This window comes from Ailuropoda melanoleuca, chromosome 16 (assembly GCF_002007445.2).
Source record: "Ailuropoda melanoleuca isolate Jingjing chromosome 16, ASM200744v2, whole genome shotgun sequence".
NCBI classification, from domain to species: Eukaryota; Metazoa; Chordata; class Mammalia; order Carnivora; family Ursidae; genus Ailuropoda; species Ailuropoda melanoleuca.
In genome coordinates, this window is record NC_048233.1 from 90,216,017 (window position 1) to 90,233,860 (window position 17,844).

At 58.9% G+C, this 17,844-nt stretch overlaps 1 protein-coding gene across 6 annotated transcripts in view; it reads left to right on the forward strand.

The window, feature by feature from the left end:
- The window catches only part of MOB2 (MOB kinase activator 2), a 76,598-nt gene extending 65,656 nt beyond the window's left edge, over positions 1-10,942 (forward strand). For all 6 annotated transcript variants that reach the window (XM_034646280.1, XM_034646282.1, XM_019800589.2 and 3 more), the window contains 4 exons: positions 309-469; positions 999-1,092; positions 9,087-9,211; positions 9,909-10,942. In XM_034646280.1, coding sequence (XP_034502171.1) covers positions 309-469; positions 999-1,092; positions 9,087-9,211; positions 9,909-10,219 — 691 coding nt within the window. In that variant the 3' untranslated portion in view covers positions 10,220-10,942. The remainder of the gene's footprint in view (positions 1-308; positions 470-998; positions 1,093-9,086; positions 9,212-9,908) is intronic.
- The last annotated feature ends 6,902 nt before the right edge of the window (positions 10,943-17,844 follow it).

The window sequence follows — 17,844 nt, forward strand, 5'->3', positions numbered from 1 at the left end:
TGAGCCCAGAGCTGCCTGCCTGTCATCAGGCCTTTGGCATGTGCCTCTGCGTCCCACTTTGCCCTTGTGGTGGCAGGGGGTCTTGACTGGTCAGGCCGTGGGCCCCTGACAATGGCAGGGGAGGACGAAGGCAGCTTTCTTCCATTCCTGGTGCCAACTGGGAGCAGAATCTCCTTGGGGTGTCTCAGGAAGAGCCCCCTAGGTGTCCCACTGGCGGGGACAGACCCACTCATGTCCTGGGACCTAGCTCGTGGCCTCCATGCCTGCGTTTGTCATGCAGTGACCCTCCGCTCCCTTCTCTGTGGCAGGAAGTCTAAAGCAAAGCCCAACGGAAAAAAGCCTGCTGCAGAGGAGAAGAAGATGTACCTGGAGCCAGAGTACACCAAGTCCAGAATCACCGACGTCGGCTTCAAGGAGCTAGTGGTGCTGCCCCGGGAGATCGACCTCAACGAGTGGCTGGCCAGCAACAGTGTGTGGGGCACGGGGTGGGGAAGGGTAGCACAGACTCTCCAGAGCTGGTGGCCGGCCCTGCAGTGCACTCGGGGTCCCCACAACACCAGGACCCCATGCAGGTCCTGGCCGGACCAGGGGTTGGCTGCCAGTGCTGGGGAGTATCTGTGGAACGGGTGTGTGGCTGCGAGGCTGACAGTGCTGAGGTCATGGCCATGGCCCGTGGGAGGGGAGGGTGGATCTCCCCTCCGCCCACTGGGCAGGCCTCGGGCTCAGGGCTCACAGCATGTCTGCCTGCCCCACCCCTTGTGGAGGGGACTCCGTCTAGATGGTCACTGGCTCTCTGCCCAGCTTGGCGCCATCCAAACACATGCCCAGCCCACATGACAGTGGCTGGTGGCCAGCTTCCAGGGCCGGAGCTCTGCCCTGGGACATGTGTCTCTGGTCTGTGGTGCATGCTGGCTGCCCCAGGGTCCAAGGGAAGAAGTGCTGCGCCTCCTGGGCCTGCAGTGGTGGTTTTCACGCCTGGTCCTTCTTTTCTCTCACAGCCACCACATTTTTCCATCACGTCAACTTGCAGTACAGCACCATCTCCGAATTCTGCACAGGGGAGGCCTGCCAGACGATGGCCGTGTGCAACACGTGAGTCGCTGCCTGGCTGCGGCCCAGCCCCTGCACCCTCTCACGGCGCCCCTACAGGGTCTCCTCAGCAGGGTCCTCCTGTCCCTGTGGGGCAGGCACACAGGAGGCAGGGCCCAGCCAGGGGAGGCGCTCGGTGGTGTGGGTCCTGCTTGGGGCATGGGGTGCCGGAAGCTGGCCAGAGGCTGGTGGCCGAGCTCCTTGGCGCTGGGGGTTGGTTTCCTAAGACAGCAGAGGATTACGAAGCTTCAGGTGCTTCTCTGCCTCACTTAGTTGTCCAGATGAAGGAGGGCTTCTCCCGAGAGCTCCTGCTCTGTGTGGAGGGAGTGAGGAAGGGGACAGCAAGGGACTGGGTGAAGGAGGGTACTCGCTGCCTTCTTTGTTGGCTGGTTTTGTGGGGCTGGGATGCCTTCTCTGTTTTCAGTGGGCCCGGGTGCTGTTCATTCTATTCTGGAAGCTTGTGCACATTTGTGTTCTCGGTAGCTGGGTACCCCGAGGGGGCTTGGAGGCACCCCACTGGATTTGCAGCAGCTCCTCATTGGATGTGGGTAGGAGAGCCACTGCACAGCCCAGGCTTGCCGCTGGCCTTTGATACCAGAAGGGAGGGAAGGTGGCTACAGACAGGAGGCCAGGTGTGCCGGGGCTCAGCCTGGGGCTCTTGTGACTGAGGAGGCAGCACGGAAGCTCCTTTCTCACACCTCCTTTTTGTTGTCAGCGCTGCAGGTCAGGGCCTGATGCAAGTACGCATGAGCCTCTAGCCCCTGCTGGCGAACTCACATTTTGTGTACTGTCCTGAGTTCATCCTGCCCACAGATGCTGCTGGCCAGGCTCCTGGGCACAGACCCAGCTCAAACGCAGGCAAGCGGAGCGGTCCTATTGCTGAGAGCCCACCGAGCCTCTGCACAGGCCTGGCTCTCAGCCCTGCCAGGCCTTGCTCCTGTGGCCCCAGCAGGTCACAGCTCAGGGCTGGGTCCTGTAGGAGCAAATGTAGACAGTAGTTGGCTCTCCACTCTGTCACCCAGAAAGGGCCACTGGGAGCCCAGGCATTACCTGTGTCCTCATTGGCCACAGCCAGGGACGCCCCAGGGGAGGGGGGGCAGGTGAGTTTGGAAGAGGATAGTGATGTGGGAGAGAAGCGCCCTTGGTAGGACAGACCACCCAGCGGTAAATACTAGAGGCGGGGACGGTGTTGTAGAGCTGCCGTGTGTGTGGCACGCTCAGGAGGACGGTTCCTGGCTGTGCCCGACCTAGTGGCATCAGAGGTGGCCCGTAGGGCAGGCGGGTGGGGAAGCTAGTCTCCTCTGCTCCCACGTATCCTTCAGTATCAACATGTTTGAGAAGAGACTCCTTGAAAGTGCGTAGAGCTTGGTGTGAGACTGGGAAGTCCACTTCTCATTCTTCTCAACCGCAGCTGGGGTCTTTCACACGTATGGGCCCTGGCGTGCTATCCTGCCTTCCTAGTAGTTGTTTCATGTCAGATTAGCTGAAGAGAAAAAGGTGGGTTTGCCAGAGGTCCCAGAGCTGCATGCTGCCCTAGGACCAACATGTCTGCCTGGGGCCTGGAGTGGGGCTGAGGCCTGTCTCTTACCTTGCTGGGGCTTAGACACGGAAGCCAGAGGGTCATGTGGGAGTCCCAGAAGGTGATGAGAAAGGGTCACATGGATAATGTATTTGAAGAAATAATGGCTGGAAGCTTTCCAGACCTGGCAGACGCAAACCTACAAATTCAGGAAGCTGAATGAACTCCAACTAGGACAAACTGACGAGTCCATAACAAAATCGTGTGGAGAGAAGGCCTTCCCAGAGCAGAGCCAGCCCTCGAGGACGCAGGCAAGTGACCGCGGTGCTCGTCAGAAGCCTCGGGCCACAAGGAAGCTCTGCCACGTTGTTAAAGTGCCGGAAGGAAAGAGCAGTCACCTTATAGTCCCCCTTCCAGCAAACATGTCCTGCGGGGGTTCAGGTGAAATATGGACCTTTCTCGGATGGAGGGAGATTAAGAGCATCCATGGCTGGCAGACCTGCTCCTGCAGGGAGTCCCAGAACGAGGGGCACAGGACCGTCCTTGGAGGACGAGCAACAGGGGTGGAACTGGGCACTGTCCCTGTCGAGTGCTTTGAACCATGCTCGTTTTGGTGGGCCACAGCAGAGGAGACGGCAGTAGGCTGGGCTCTCGGTGCTCCCGCTGGAGTGGTGGAAAGTTGGTGCCAAGTACAGCGTGGAAAGCAGGCGGAGTATGTGTTTTATACTCCTGTGAGCACCACCTCTGAAAAGTTGTGTAAACGATGTAGTCAGAGTCATAATATGCAAACTGAAGAGAAGGACTAAATCATAACCCAAAAGAAGGCAAGAAAGAGGAGATACAAGGGATGAGAAGCAAAGGGGACAAATGGTAAACAAAAGATGGTAAAAAATGATTAGCCCTTTTTTGTGTCATTTTAATGCCTGAGGAAACCATTTAAGAAAATGGCCAACCTTCTTAAACTTATATCAAGTGTTGACACTTTTGTTTCCAAGTCTGTTTACACACCAACGGGATAGACAAGACTAGGGTCCTGAGGTTAACATGGCTCTCTGTGTTCTGGCAAACACACAGAAATTTCCGTAAACATCAGAGGTGCAGAGATCACAGAGTCAGCCGCCTGCCGTGGGGGCTGTGCTCCCAGGGCTCCCGCTGGGCACCGGAAACTATGGATCGCACCAAACCCTATGTGCCTGTGGTAAAACTTCATTGATAAATTAGGTACAGAGGTCAACAGTCAGAACTAGTAATACAGCGGGTTACAGCAGTATGCCGTCATAAAAGTTATGTGAACGTGGTCTCTCTCTCAAGTCACCAAGATCTCTTATTGCCCTGTACCCACTTTCTTCTTGTGATAGTGTGCGACCGTGAAATGCGACCGTGAAATGCGCACGTGGTGCGATGGAGGGAGGGGCCTCATGCGGGCGGCATGCGCGCCGTCAGCTCCTTCTCAGCCTCTGACCCTGCTTCCGGAGGGGCAGCCTCTGCTTCTGGACGACGGCTGACCACGAGGAATGACCAGGGAAGGTGAAGCCACGGGTAAAGGGGCCCCACTGTGCGGGAGTGGATTTCTAACCCGAGCCAGCTGTACAGCATTCACGAAATACTTCACGTGCAGTGAGGTCTGTAGGTTAGAACAGCAATGAGAAGACAGCTGCAGTGGCTCCACGGGTCCCAAACACCGAAGACCTCAGAGCACAGTAAACAGCGGGGACAAAGAAGAGTGCCTATTTACAAGAGTCAGTTAATCACGAGGTATTGACCTCGGATGTGCACCGAGAAGCAGCTTTTACACAAAGTGGATGCACGTAACTGAGAGAAACAGAAGTCACCTTCAGCTCTCCTCTCTTGGAGGCAGACGGAGCTGGTGGACAGCACGTCATGAAGGATACAGGACGGAATAGCCCTGTCGGCCAGCTGGGCTGGATGTGTTTTACCCTCGGCGGCGAAGGACGTGTTCTTCTCAAGTGCACATGGAATGAATGATCACCAAAGGAGATCACATCCCGGCTCACAAAACAGCTCTTCACAAACTTGCAAGAATCTGAATCATACCACTTTCCTTATCTGACCGTCGTGGGATTAAACTAGAATCAGTCACAGTAAGATAACAGGAAAATCCAAACACTTGGGAATGAGCACGTTTCTAAATAATCCACAGGTCAGAGAGGAAGTCTCAGAGGGAATTAGAACTGTGTTAAACTGAGCACAAATGAAAACGCAGCATACCTGAATTTGTGGGACACATCAGAGCTTTGAGGGGCTTTATAAGGTTATGTGTTTAGTGTAGGAGAGGGTCTCAAATCAGGACCCTAAGCTTCCATATTAAGAAACTAAAAAAACAAAAAACAAAATAAACCCATATTGAGCAAAACAAAAGAAATAATGGAGTAGAAATCACTGAAATTGATTTCTGAAAACAGGAAAACCAATGAAACCAGAAACTGGTTTCTTTTTTTTTTTTTTAAAGATTTTATTTATTTATTCGACAGAGATAGAGACAGCCAGCGAGAGAGGGAACACAAGCAGGGGGAGTGGGAGAGGAAGAAGCAGGCTCATAGCGGAAGAGCCTGATGTGGGGCTCGATCCCAGAACGCCGGGATCATGCCCTGAGCCGAAGGCAGACGCTTAACCGCTGTGCCACCCAGGCGCCCCAGAAACTGGTTTCTTGAAAGGATCAATAAAATTGATAGGCCTTTACAGTATGAACCAAGAGAAAAAGTGCAGACTGTCAGTATAAGGAATGAAAGCTGTGTCACTATAAACTCAGCAGATACTAAGAGGATATTAAGGAAACATACCAAAAATCCTACGTACATAAATTGGACAGTTTAAACGGACCAGTTCCTTGGTAGGAACAAAATACCAAAGTTGACTGAGACGGGCAATGCTGTACCGCAAGAAACCAGGAATAACCGGTGTCCACGGTGAAGAGCTACAAGTGCCCCTGTTACTGTGCGCAGCGTGGTCGTGTGTGTAGAAAACCCGAGCAGTGTGCATTTGGAGTCTCCAGCACAGAGCACCGCACCATGTACAACAGCCCCCCAGGCGCCGGACTGCTCAGTGATGAACCCCGGGGAAGCACTCCTGTGTCTGTGCGCCGCGAAGGGCGAGTTGCTGGAGAGCCGCCGCGGAGAGACCTGCACCAGCGGAGGGCGCGTTGCCCTTGTGGGCACCGAGCGCGAGCTCTCCCGGGTCCATCTGCTCATTCCCTGCCCTCTCGAGCAGAAGCCCCGCAGAGTTTTTGCAGCTCGAGACAAGCTGACTCTACGTGGACGGGCACGGTCCCTGGTACAGCTCCGGCAGTTTGAAGAAAGAACAGTGCAGCCGTGGGGTCCCGCTGCCCGATCGTACTTACGGTAAAGCCGCAGCAGTCAGGACAGCGTGGGGCTGGCAGCGGACCAGACACACAGATCGGGAGCGGCAGGGGGCCCAGAAACAGACCCCCACAAAGGTGGCCCTTTGATTTTTGACAAAGATGCAGAAAGGATAGTCTTCTGTCCTGGTGGTGGAAAAACCAGTCATCTATGTGCAAAGAAAGAAAAAAGTTCAGTTTGACCAAAACCTTTATGCCAAAATTAACTCCAAATGGATTCTAGATTTTGACACTGTAAGGCTTTTGGAAGACGATGAGGAAGTGACGACCTAGTGCTAGGTGAGGAGCTCTTGGCCGTGGCACAAGGCACGCTCGTTGGTGAGGACCAGTACATCCGGCGTGATCAACAGTTAGAGCTTCTGCTTGCAGAAGGACGCTATTAGGAGAGAGAAGAGACAAACCACAGGCTGATGACATACCCAGGAGGGACCAGCTCCCAGTGTGTGTGAAGAACCCTCGCAACTCGTGTGAACAGCAGCTGGTCACCGGTGGGCCCGGGCCTGGACACCCAGGTCAGCAGAGAGGACCCAGGAGAGCAGACGAGCCCCCTGAGCAGCAGGTGGGGACAGTGTGCCCTGTGCTGGCCAGAACGTGGCGACAGAACGATGCACAAGCCAGTCCGACGGTGGTTTGGTGGCCTCTTAAGGGCCCAGCGGTGCCGATCCTGAGTGTTCACCTTAGACGAGTGAGAGCTTGTGCTCACACAGAAACCTGCCCAGGAGCATTTATAACAGCCCGAGCCATAATGCCCCAAAGTGGAAATGAGCCAGGTGTCTGCCAGCAGGCGAATGGCTGGGCGCAGTGGCCCTTCCACGCTGGAGGAGGAAGGGGCTGCGGCTGCACACTGAGACATGGCTGGAGTCCGGAACCCGGCTCAGGATGTCCTGCAGTGTTCCCCAGGGGCCATCCCTGGCATGCCGGGGACTGACCGGCGGCTGGGGTGGGAGGTACCTGGCCATCTGGATGGGTGAAACGGTAGGCCTGCATGCCAGAACAGATCCTCTGTACCGTGTGATAATTTAAAAATGACAACAAGAGGAACATTGAAAGCAGAGTGTCCTGTCTTCCTAACAGTTGGGGCAGTCCTCGCTGTCCCTCAGGAGCTGGTCTCTCTGGGCCACACGTTGTGGGGACACATGTCCCAGTTTGTAGTTGCAGTTCTGTTTTCTGACCCTCTGGCCCCTGTGGCCAGGCGCATCAGCATCTGCATGTAGTGCCCTGGGATGGTGGAGCAGGTGTCTGACACCCACCCGGCCATTGGGCCTTGGCTCTGGACCTCACTGCAGACATGGGCTTCGCCTGGCCCCCAGAGACCAAGCTCCACTTCCGGCTCGGGGACCCCTTGGGCTATCCAGAGTGACACAGAGAGGGGCTTTGTCTTCCTGTCCTCAGGTGATCTGACCCAACCTGTGCTGATGTCTGGACAGGTGGGAGGAAGGTCAGGCAGAGCCATCTTGTGGTGGGGACGGAGTGCCCTGCTCGATTTTCACTTCCTGGGGACAAGCAGGGGGTTTGGCAAGCTTCTCAGGGCTTTGTCTAGACCAGCTCCCTTGCCTGCTCACATTCCTGGGTCTTGTGGGGCACCTGGCGCCGGGTTCTTGTGCAGCCCGGCCTCCCCGCCCCGGGGTGTGTGGCAGTGCCCAGCAGCAGCCTGAGAGCAGGTGCGGCAGGGAGGTCTGCCTTCTGCAAAGCCCCCTGACACTCCAGTCACACCCCTGACCTTCCATCTCCAAGTGGACGGGTGTGGTGCCAAGTGGCAGTCAGGTCGTGTCCCCTTACCCATGAAGGGCTGGCCTCCCCCAGGGCCTGTCCATTAGTGTGGAGGCTGTGCCTGCCCTGGGGCAGAGCAGAGCGCCTGGTTCCTACTAGATGGAGGTAGGCTTGCTGGAGCAGAGGCAGTGGTGGTGGAATTGTCCTGAGGTCACTTGGCCAGGGTCAGGCTGGCCGTGGGAAATGGGGACCCCCCACTGTCCTGAGGACAGGCCTGACAGGGTGATAGGAGTGGGTTAGCCCTCGTGGCTCTCACCCAGGGGTACTTGGTACACTCAAGAAATCAGGGCAGTGTACTCTGAGCCAGCCTGGGATCCCTGAGCAAGATGGGGTGTTTAGGTTTGGGGGAACCTAGTCTAAGCTGATTCTGAGGCCAAGTAGAGCCAGCTAAGTGAGGGGGTGTGGGGGTACTGGACTGAGGGAGATATCTGTGTGAAGCCGGGTGCCTGAAGCCTGCCCATCATCTGGCTGGGGCAGGGGGCTGAGAGGGTCGGGGTCTAGGCCACTCAGTCACTCACAGGTGCAGCCACATGCCCACCTGCATCACATTCCTGAGCAGACTGAGGCCACCCTCCTCCCTCTGCCCCCCTTCACCCTCTGCCACCCACCCTCCGTGGCCCCGGGTCCAGCCCTTGGTGAGCTAGCCTGAAGGAGCAGAGCAGGCCTCCGGGAATACGGAGCGGAGGGTGGGGAGAGCAGGGTGGCTGCCAAGTGGACGCCCCCCCAGGGGCTTGCGTGTGTTCTGGGGAGAGAAGTGCTGGGGCAGGGGCAGTCCACGCTCACATGAGCTGGGAGACTGGCACGCTGAGCAATCCCGGTGTCCCTGCCTGCAGGTGCTCCAGCTGTTCTCACTGAAGACTGGCCCCCCGCCCCACTAGGCCCGTGGAGGGCATGTGGCTCCTAGTGAGGGGAGCAGGGGTGTTCCCAAGGGTCACGACCTGGCACACAAGTCACAGCAGTGCCCCTGGAAGAGGTGGGGAAGCAGCAAAATGGGTGCCGTCCGTGCCTCTTTAAATCATACAAAACACGCGTCTCTCTAAAAGGACAAAGGTTGCAGCCACGTGGTAGAGAAAATGAACATGCCTTCTCTTTTGACTTTTGTGCACACGTGTTCAGATGGCGTGCTCTGTCCTGGATGTTGTTCTGAATTGGTGCAGGCAGACCCCTTGGGGGATGCAGCTGAGGGTCTCCAGGTGGCGGGAAGCAGTGTGTCTGCCCCTGAGGGCTCTGGGAGGGGAGGCCTGGACACTTGCCACACCTCCACCCCTGGTGGCCAGGGGTGGGACCTGGGTGTCTGCGGAGTCACCGTGACCGGCCTCTCTGTCCCCACAGACAGTACTACTGGTACGATGAACGAGGGAAGAAGGTCAAGTGCACTGCTCCCCAGTACGTCGATTTTGTCATGAGCTCCGTGCAGAAGCTGGTGACCGACGAGGATGTGTTCCCTACAAAATATGGTACGTCTCTGCCCTGCTGCACTCCTCCTTACTGGGCAGCTGTGGCTGCCTATGGGAAGGGGCCAGACCTGTGGGACAGGGACAGCTGTGTGACCTGCGCTGTAAAGCCAGGCAGGTGCGCTCTGGCAGGGGTCAGCCTAGCCACCCCAGGCTCTGGGACCTGTGGCCTCTGCCACCCCGCTCAGCCCCCTGTACCGTGGGGCTGCTGCAGTCCATCTCACTGGGGGCCTGACAGCCAGCAAGCAGTAGCCACCCTGCATCCCGACCTGGCGGGGGGCTCCAGGGCAATACAGAGCTCACAGGGGCGGCACTTGGCCGGTGGGAGGTACTCGTACACCTTGGTTCCTGTCCTTCTCGGTGGCCCAGGCCATGTAGAGGCCCAAGAGCGTGCATCAGGGAAGCACGTGTGACCCCGGGGCCAAGTCTAGGCTTTGGGTGGCCAGTGGCAGGGTCACGGGCCCCTTGACGCAGAGGCAGCCAGTATAGATCAGCAAGCACCCGGCTCTCGGGGCCAGGCCGAGGGTGACAGGTCACTCGGGCGCCTGCCAGTGGGCTGCTCAGTGGGAAGGGCGTGGCAGGTAGGAACCCTCCAGGCCCGTCCCGCAGATCGTCTCCTTCCTGACGGTGGGTGCCCGGGGTTGGAGGGGTGTGGTGGACGGAGCGGAGTGCGGGCTGACGCTGTGGGCTCTCCCCCCAGGCAGAGAATTCCCCAGCTCCTTTGAGTCTCTGGTGAAGAAGATCTGCAAGTACTTGTTCCACGTGCTGGCGCACATCTACTGGTCCCACTTCAAGGAGACCCTGGCCCTTGAGCTACATGGACACTTGAACACGCTCTATGTCCACTTCATCCTCTTTGCCAGGGAGTTCAACTTGCTTGACCCCAAAGAGACCGCCGTCATGGACGACCTCACGGAGGTGCTGTGCAGCGGCGGGGGCCGCGGCGGGGGCGGGGGTGATGGGGCCGGCGGCGGGGGCGCAGGGGCACAGAACCACGGGAAGGAGAGGTGAGCCCCCAGCTGGACAGGCGCGCACATGTGCAGAGAGACGGTGGTGCGTGTGTGCGCACACGCACCGGGCACGCTCGGCGGGAGGCCTGAGAGGTTGCCGTCGCCCCCCACCCAGCCCGGCGCACCGAGCGTGGGCTCCCCAGACACTGGCGGGCCGCGTATCAGACTGGCTCCCCGCCAGGGTTTTCCTGTTGGATGGATGAGTGCCGCTTGTCAAGAAGGACCTTTGGATTTCATTCATTCGCTCAACAAACGTTTATGGGACTGCCGGTCTGAGTTTCCTTCTCTTGTGGGGCTTTCCTTCCTTGGTCTTCCATGTGGCCCCCGCCCCTGCCGTCCCCTCCCCGGGGGCTCTGCTGTTTTGAGAGATATACACCGGTGAGAGCTGGGGCTCCTTCAAGGAGGGACTTGGGCTCGCTATGTTAGAGATTCCTCCCCACTCCCCCTCAGACCTTCCCCTCCTGGCCTTGCTTGGATCTTGGCTGTCGGTGGCTCAGAGTGGGTGGGGTGGGGATGGCCAGGGGTGCCCCATAGGGGCCCTGACCCTGTGACTGTGTTCCCCTCTCTCTTGCCCCACTGCCCACGAGGGCCCCTGGACTAGCTGGGCCTAGGACCGAGGTGCCTGGGCGGGCGGCCTGTTTGGAGACACGGCTGTTGGCAGAAGGCTGGGTGTCCCCGTTCGGCTCACCTGTTCGGTCGTAATAAAAAGAATTCTCTCAGGTCAGCGCCTGTGTGTATCCTCAGCATCTTGGTGACCCGTGCTGAGGGCACCAGGGCTGGTGTGAGACTGAGGGTGGCCTGGCCATGCAGCCGGGACTGTGGCCTGCCTCCTGAGGTGGGCCCCTGCCCACCCCAGGCTGGGCCCTTCCTGCCAGGGTCAGCCACAGGCTCCCTGCTGACCTGTGCCCTCAGCTGGCCTGCGGGACTTGGGAAACTGGAAATGGGGTTGGTTTGGGGAGGGGGGGGGTGGTGAGGGACACATGCCTTGTTTCCCGCGTTTCGAGGCGGCCTCCACCGCCCTGTGCTATGGCCTCCTGTGCAGGTGGCAGGGACCCTAGGGTGTGTGCTGGAGCGGGCTGGGGGGTCCTGGCCAGCCTGGCCCCGGGGCCTCTGCTATAAGGGCCAGCCCTGGCCTGGGCACTGCGGTCTGAGGAATGAGCAGAGAGGAGAGCTCAGGAGCAGGGTGAGTGCAGGGACGGGGCAGGACAGCACCTAAACTGAACCCCGGAGCTCGTCTAGGGCCTGCGCGGGCAGAGAAGAGAGAAGTGGGGGCTCAGGCAGGGGACCCCGTTCTCCTACCCTGACATCTGGCCTGGGGGTAGCCTTCTCTGGCTGTCGGTGGCTGTCATACTCACCGCCCCACCAACACCCACACACCTCTAAATGATGGGGCCCTGGTCTTTGTCTCCTGACTTGTTGCAGCCCCTACACCCTCCCCACCCCCAGCTTTCACCCCACCAGGTAGGTGCTTGGTTTCTGCCCTCCTGCCACTCACCTGGCCCTGAAGCTCAGCTACTGCAGAACATGTTGTGGCCTCCCTCTGCTTTCGTGGCCTGTCACCAGCCCTTGGGCCTAGAGAGAGAGCAGAGGCCAAGCCCCACGTCTGTTTCCCATGACCAGTGGGACCCTCGGGGCCTTCCCAGCTTGTGGTGGCCGTCAGGCCCACCTGCCTTCTCTCCGTTCCTGGTGATGGTTCCCCCTCCTCCTGCCCCTGAGAACTGCCCCCCATCTGACAGTCCCGGAGCTGACCACAAAATGCAGGTGCACCCTGGGGTACCTTGTCTTCACGTTCTGGCCCCACCTCCCCTCCAGGGTCCTGCACCGTCTCCCCGACCCCTCCCTGCACCAGAGTACCTCCCCTGCTGGCTGCACAGTGGTCAGCTGGGGGTGACTTTAAAATTCCCTGGTGCTTGAACCAGTCTCCACTCCATTGACTCAGCCCCTGGACATGGAGGGCAGACATCAGAATTGTTTCAGCGTGACTTTAACGTGCACCCTTCTAGAAGGTTCCACCCATATTGTCTGCTGAACTCACTCATGCTCTGAACCCCTGGGCAATCCTACCTGCCGTGCCAGAAGGCTCTTGGACCCTGCTCTACCCCTTGGGGCCTGCTGCCGTCTCACTGGAGTGCATACCTCTGTTCCTGTCTGTTCAGGAGCTCTGGGTAGTAGGGAAGCCTCCTCCCCTTTGTCCCCCAATCACTGGACACATCCGCAGCATCCAGGATGCACCTGTCACCGGGTGGGAGACCTTGCCATCCCTTAGCCCTGACCTCTCCCACTGAGGCAAGCAGATGTTAACTCCCAGAGGGGTGGGCTCCTCTGACCCGTGCATAGCCCCACTACCCCACTGCTTCCCAGAACCCTGCAGCTGGCTCTGTGACTAGTTGGGAGGTCATAGCCCCTCCTGAGCAAGGTTTGGCCCCGGCGCCACCTTTAGGTCACCCCTATCCCGGTCATGCTCTCTTCCCTCTGCTGTCTGGGCCTCACTGTGACCTCCTCCTGCTGGGCTGTGTGAGCCCCAGCCCCTCCCCCTGCCTCACCTGCAGGTCTTTCCCCTTCTCTAGGCATGCACGCCCTAAGTAGAGGCCTCAGGAACTTGACCACAGGGCTGGGTGTGGGAACCAAAGCTAGGGGTCTTCCTTGGCCTGAGGCACCAGGGAGCACCTTGTGGGGTGGTGGGGGGCAGGGGAAGGCAGAGGGCCAGGGCCTGGCTCCACTGGCCTTTCGGGCCAGAGTCCCAGGCTGGGGGTGGGGAGCAAGTCAGGCAATACCCGTGTCGAGTGTGTCTCTAGGAGTGGTGTCTGGCTGCTGTGTGTAGGCCTGGGGTGGGAAGGTGGCAAGGCTGGGCCTGAGAGCAGTTGGGGGCTCTGTGCCTGGTCAGGGAGGGCACTGCTGGTGCCAGGAGGACAGGGATTTCTAGCTCAAGCTGCTTGATGGAGTTTGAGAGACAGTGTGCACGCGCGTGTGTGTGTATGCATGACCTCTATCTGCAGAAAGGTGTCAGGGACGCACGTGGTCATGTCTCTCTGACTCAGGAAGGAGTTGTGGAATCCCTAGGTACAGGGGGTCGTGGGTACAGCACTGGTCACCGGGCCATGAGAGTCTCCCAGGATGAGGGTAGCCTGCACGCCTCCGAGGGCAAGGGCGATGTCCTGTGCCCTCCAACCCCATGTGGCTCGCGGCTGCAAGAGCCAGAGCATCTTTTGGGCCACGGGGAGGCCTTCTGGCCTCAGCCGCAGTGTCTGGGCCCGCACAGTGAGGTGGCTGCGTGTGGTGCTCCTGGGTCCTGCTGGCAGCTGGGCTCTGTGCTGAGACTCCGCTTCCGGTGAGCACAGTCAGTGGCGTCTCCGCTCCCCCTGCCCCCCCACCCCACCTAGTTGTTCGCTCTGTCCCGGCATCGGAGACACAGCACGGGGTCCTTGTCTGCAGAGGAGGGTGTTGTGAGAAAGACCTGGCCACCACAGGTGGGAAAGGGCCATGAGTCGGGGGTGCCACACCTTGAGAAGCTAGAAGAAGGAGGACATGTTTTTTCCCTCCGCTCGAGCCTCAAGAAGAACCAGGCCTGCCAACACCTGGATCGGAGCCCGTGAGATCCGTTTCGGACTTCGGACTTCTAGAACTGTGAGATAAGCCACCACCTTTGTGCTGACCTTCCACAGCGGCGACAGGAAACGAATGCAGACTGTGTTCCCGGGGGTGGGGTGCCACTGCAACCAATGCCTACAAACGTGGACGTGGCGTTGGCCTGAGGCAGGGCAGAGGCTGGAAGAATTCTGAGGGGCACGGGAGAAAAAGCCCGGGTTTTCGGAAGCAGATGATCGGTCAGAGGAGGTGACGCAGCTACCAGAGACTCACACAGGAGCGAGGGGCAGCGCAGAGGGGCCTGGCAGAGTCACCGTGAGGAACGCCTGAAGCCTTCACGAGCACCTGCGCGCAGAAGCAGGAACGTGACGGGCGCTGCTGGGGAGGTGCAGGGAAGTGACGACCGTGTCCGTGGGCGCAGAGGGAAGGGGACCCTTGACGTGCAGTGTCACGTTGCAGAAAGCCCTGCTGAGTTCTGCCTCACCGTTCTTGGAGGGCAGGACTCGGGAGCCGTCCGCTGGGGTATTTAGCCGAGAAGATGGCCAAGCACAGTGTGGCCCGGGCAGCCAGGTTTCTTGCTGCTCAGAGTGGGAGGGGGAAGCCCACTGAAGGCAGAGCTCTTGAACAAAAGGGACCGGGCTCGTGGCGACTTGGGAGCTTCTTAGCCAAGTGGCAGAAGACACTAAACCAGGAGGTTCACTGTCACAGAAGTGTCCTGGAGAACAAGTCGAGGCCGTAACTGCACAGCCTTTTGCTAACACCTCAGAAAGCTGAGCAGGCCCGGAGTGTTCAGTCGCTCAGAGGGCACTTGGAAGAGACCGTGTGTGTGACTAGCACACACCCCTGCACCTCCACAAAAGCCGACTTCCTCGTATGGACCGGCAGGCGCGTCTGGTCTGACGGAGCAGATCCCATGACACACGCAGGAGACGCGCACCATCCTTGGGAGTCTCACACCGTCAGAAACCCTGCCAGCTGGGACCGCAGGGCACCGAGGGAGGGTGAAGTGCAAGGCTGTTGGACGCCCAGTCCCCCGTGGGCAGGAAGCTGGTGAACCGTTGGCTGCAAACGGGCACTGCCTTTCTTTAGAAGAAAGCACGGCCTGGAGGGAGAGCCTGGAGCCACACAGTTCTTCCCAGGCCTGGACGGCACCTCATGGAGTGGGCCTGGCTGGACTTTGAAGTTGTTTGGGACCGGTGATGCCCACCTCCTTCCCTTGTCTCCCTTATGGGATGGGAATGTCTGTAACCTCTGCGTTCTGGAACCAGGTAGCACTTCTGGTTTCAAAGGGAAGGATTTTGCAGTAGGATGGACATATTCGAAGTCTCACCCATACCCGATTTAGGTGACTTAGGTGACATTTGGGGCTTGGCTTGATGCTGCTGAGAGTTTGGGGGCCCCGGGTTGGAGTGAGTGTGTCTTCCATGCGAGGTGGATGTGGAACTTGCTAGAGGGCAGTCTGCACGGGCCAGAATAGCACCCCCTCCGAATGTCCACACCCTAGTCCCCAGAATCTGTGAGCGCAGCACCTTACACAGCAGAGGGGAGTTAAAGTTGCAGGTGGAATTAAGTGGCTAATCAGTGTATTTTGAAATGCAGAGATTGTCTGGGCCTGTATAATCACAAGGTTCCTTAAAACTGGAGGAGGGGGCAGAAGAAGGTACCAGAGAACTGGCAGGCAGCAAGGACTCAGCCTGATGTCCCTGGCTGTGGGGATGCAGGAAGGCCCCGTGCCGAGGAGCACAGCTGCCTCTGGAAGCTGGGAGGGGCCAGGAGATGGATTCTCCGGCAGAACCTCCAGAAGGAGCTAACCCGGCCCACACGGTGATTTTAGCCCCTCGAGACCCGGTGCTTGACCTGCAGGACTTAACGATAACGTGTGTTTTACGTCTGTGCTCATTTGTTAGAGCAGCTTAGGAAATGAACACATCTTGAAGATGAGCCACAGAGCTCTTGTGGGGTCATCCTGGGGGCACAGGGACATGACCCATGAAGACACGTAGCCCAGGGCCTGACACCGAGGAGGAGCTGGACAGACGCACGGCACCTGCGCTTGTAACCAGCAGCCTGGACTCTGCCGTCCTGCTGAAGCCCCAAGGCTGGCACACTCCCTCCCGTGCCTCCATCCGTCCCAGCTGCCTTTCTCCTCCAGCCCGCATCACTGCGCAGAGGCTCTTCCTGTCACCGGCCGTCTCCTCTGCTCCCTGCTAACCTCCACCCCTTGATGAATCACACTCTTGATGGTGGGGAGTGGGCTGGATGGAGGAGGGGGAAGAATGAATGGGGAGAAGCAGCCAGGGGAGGGGGGCCCTGGACTTGGCGATTCCCACCCTGGTGGCCTGGGGTGAGGGCAGAGGGGAGTGGGCACTAAGCCACAGAGAGGGGGAGGGCAGGATGGGGAGGCAGAACCACTAGTGAGGGCCAGGCCACCTCTGGTGCTGCGCTCCCTGGCGAGGGAGATGCGTGAGCAGGGGGTGCTGTGGCACCCCTCCCCGGGGCTGGCCTCATGCACCCGCAGCCGCTCCGCCTCCGCTGAGGAGCGTGTGGGGGCCCTCTGCCTCCGCCGTCAGCCGAGAGCACAGACGGGGTCCGGGGCGGGCGCGTCTCCACCCTGCCTCTGCCCCTGGCCAGCATTCAGCACCCCGAGGGCAGGCGCGCATCAGATTCCTTTCCTCCACCTCCCTTCCGCCGGGACTCTGGTAGGTGCGCAGCCGCTGATTTGTTCACCAGTACCCGGCCGGCAATGGCCGGCACCCAGAATGTGCCAGTGCCCGAGAACGCGTCCGTCCTGAGAGGCCATCCTCTCACCGGGTGCTAGACCCACCAGCACATGGTTTTCCATTTCTACCTGACAAATAGCAGGAGGACCATTTGGCTCAATGCTCAGCGTGAAGTGCTCAGGACAGTGTCTGTTACATAGTTCTTAGGGATTGGTTTTTATTTTATACATATTTTATATTAGTAGATCTTAATACCAACATCTGTTACAGCCAAGAGAGAGTGTGGTGTCAGAAGTGGGATTGCAGGGGCGCCTGGGTGGCACAGTGGTTAGGCGTCTGCCTTCGGCTCAGGGCGTGATCCTGGCGTTATGGGATCGAGCCCCACATCGGGCTCCTCTGCTGTGAGCCTGCTTCTCCCTCTCCCACTCCCCCTGCTTGTGTTCCCTCTCTGGCTGGCTGTCTCTGTCTCTGTCAAAGAAATAAAATATTTAAAAAAAAAAAAGAAAAAAAAGAAGTGGGATTGCAGGGCCTGGCCTTCCTGCTGAAGGGCTGTGGTGGCAGGCAGGTCTGTGTGGTGTACCGTGACACCCTTTGTGGGATTCCCGCCGTGTGGCCCTTAGGCTGACATGTTGCCGGTGTTTATAGAGACCACGTAGAGGAAGATGAGGTGTGTGTGTCAGTGGCTCTTGGCACAGCAGGTGCAGAACCACTGGTAAGGAGACCTCTCCCATGGCCAGCAGCCCGGGACCCCTGCGCGCTGTGACCACGCCTCGCTGAATAGTAGCAACCAAATCCCCTCCTCCAGCCTGGTTTTAAGCAGAAGCTAACGGGACACCATGAAGTTCGGTGACTGCGGTGGAGCCTGTCCCCTCCACGCCTCTGAAATACCTTCTGGGTGGCCACCTCCCTCAAAGGCAGAGTGTTCTGCAGCTGGTCCAGTAAGAGCCCACCCAGTCCCACGTCCCAGATTGTCATGTCCTGGGCCTTGAGCAGAGCTGGAGGCGGCTGCCATTCGCGCAGAGCCACCAAGCTTTGAGCGAGTCTGAACAGCACTGTCCTCCAGCAAGATGGCACAGGAGGTGAGAGCGTGGAGTCCAGCGCAGTCTGCCCACCAGGGGACACATGGCCACGTCGGGAGTAGTTCTGTCACCAGGGTTGAGGGTCGGCTATGGGCATCTACTGTGGCAGTGGGGGGACGGAACCAGGGGTGATGCTGACGCTGCATGGAGCGCAGGTCGGCCCCCGCCACAGAGAGCCACGCAGCCCCACACGTCAGTGCTGCGGTGGCAGGACCCGGCTCTGGAGAGACAGCTGGGAGCCC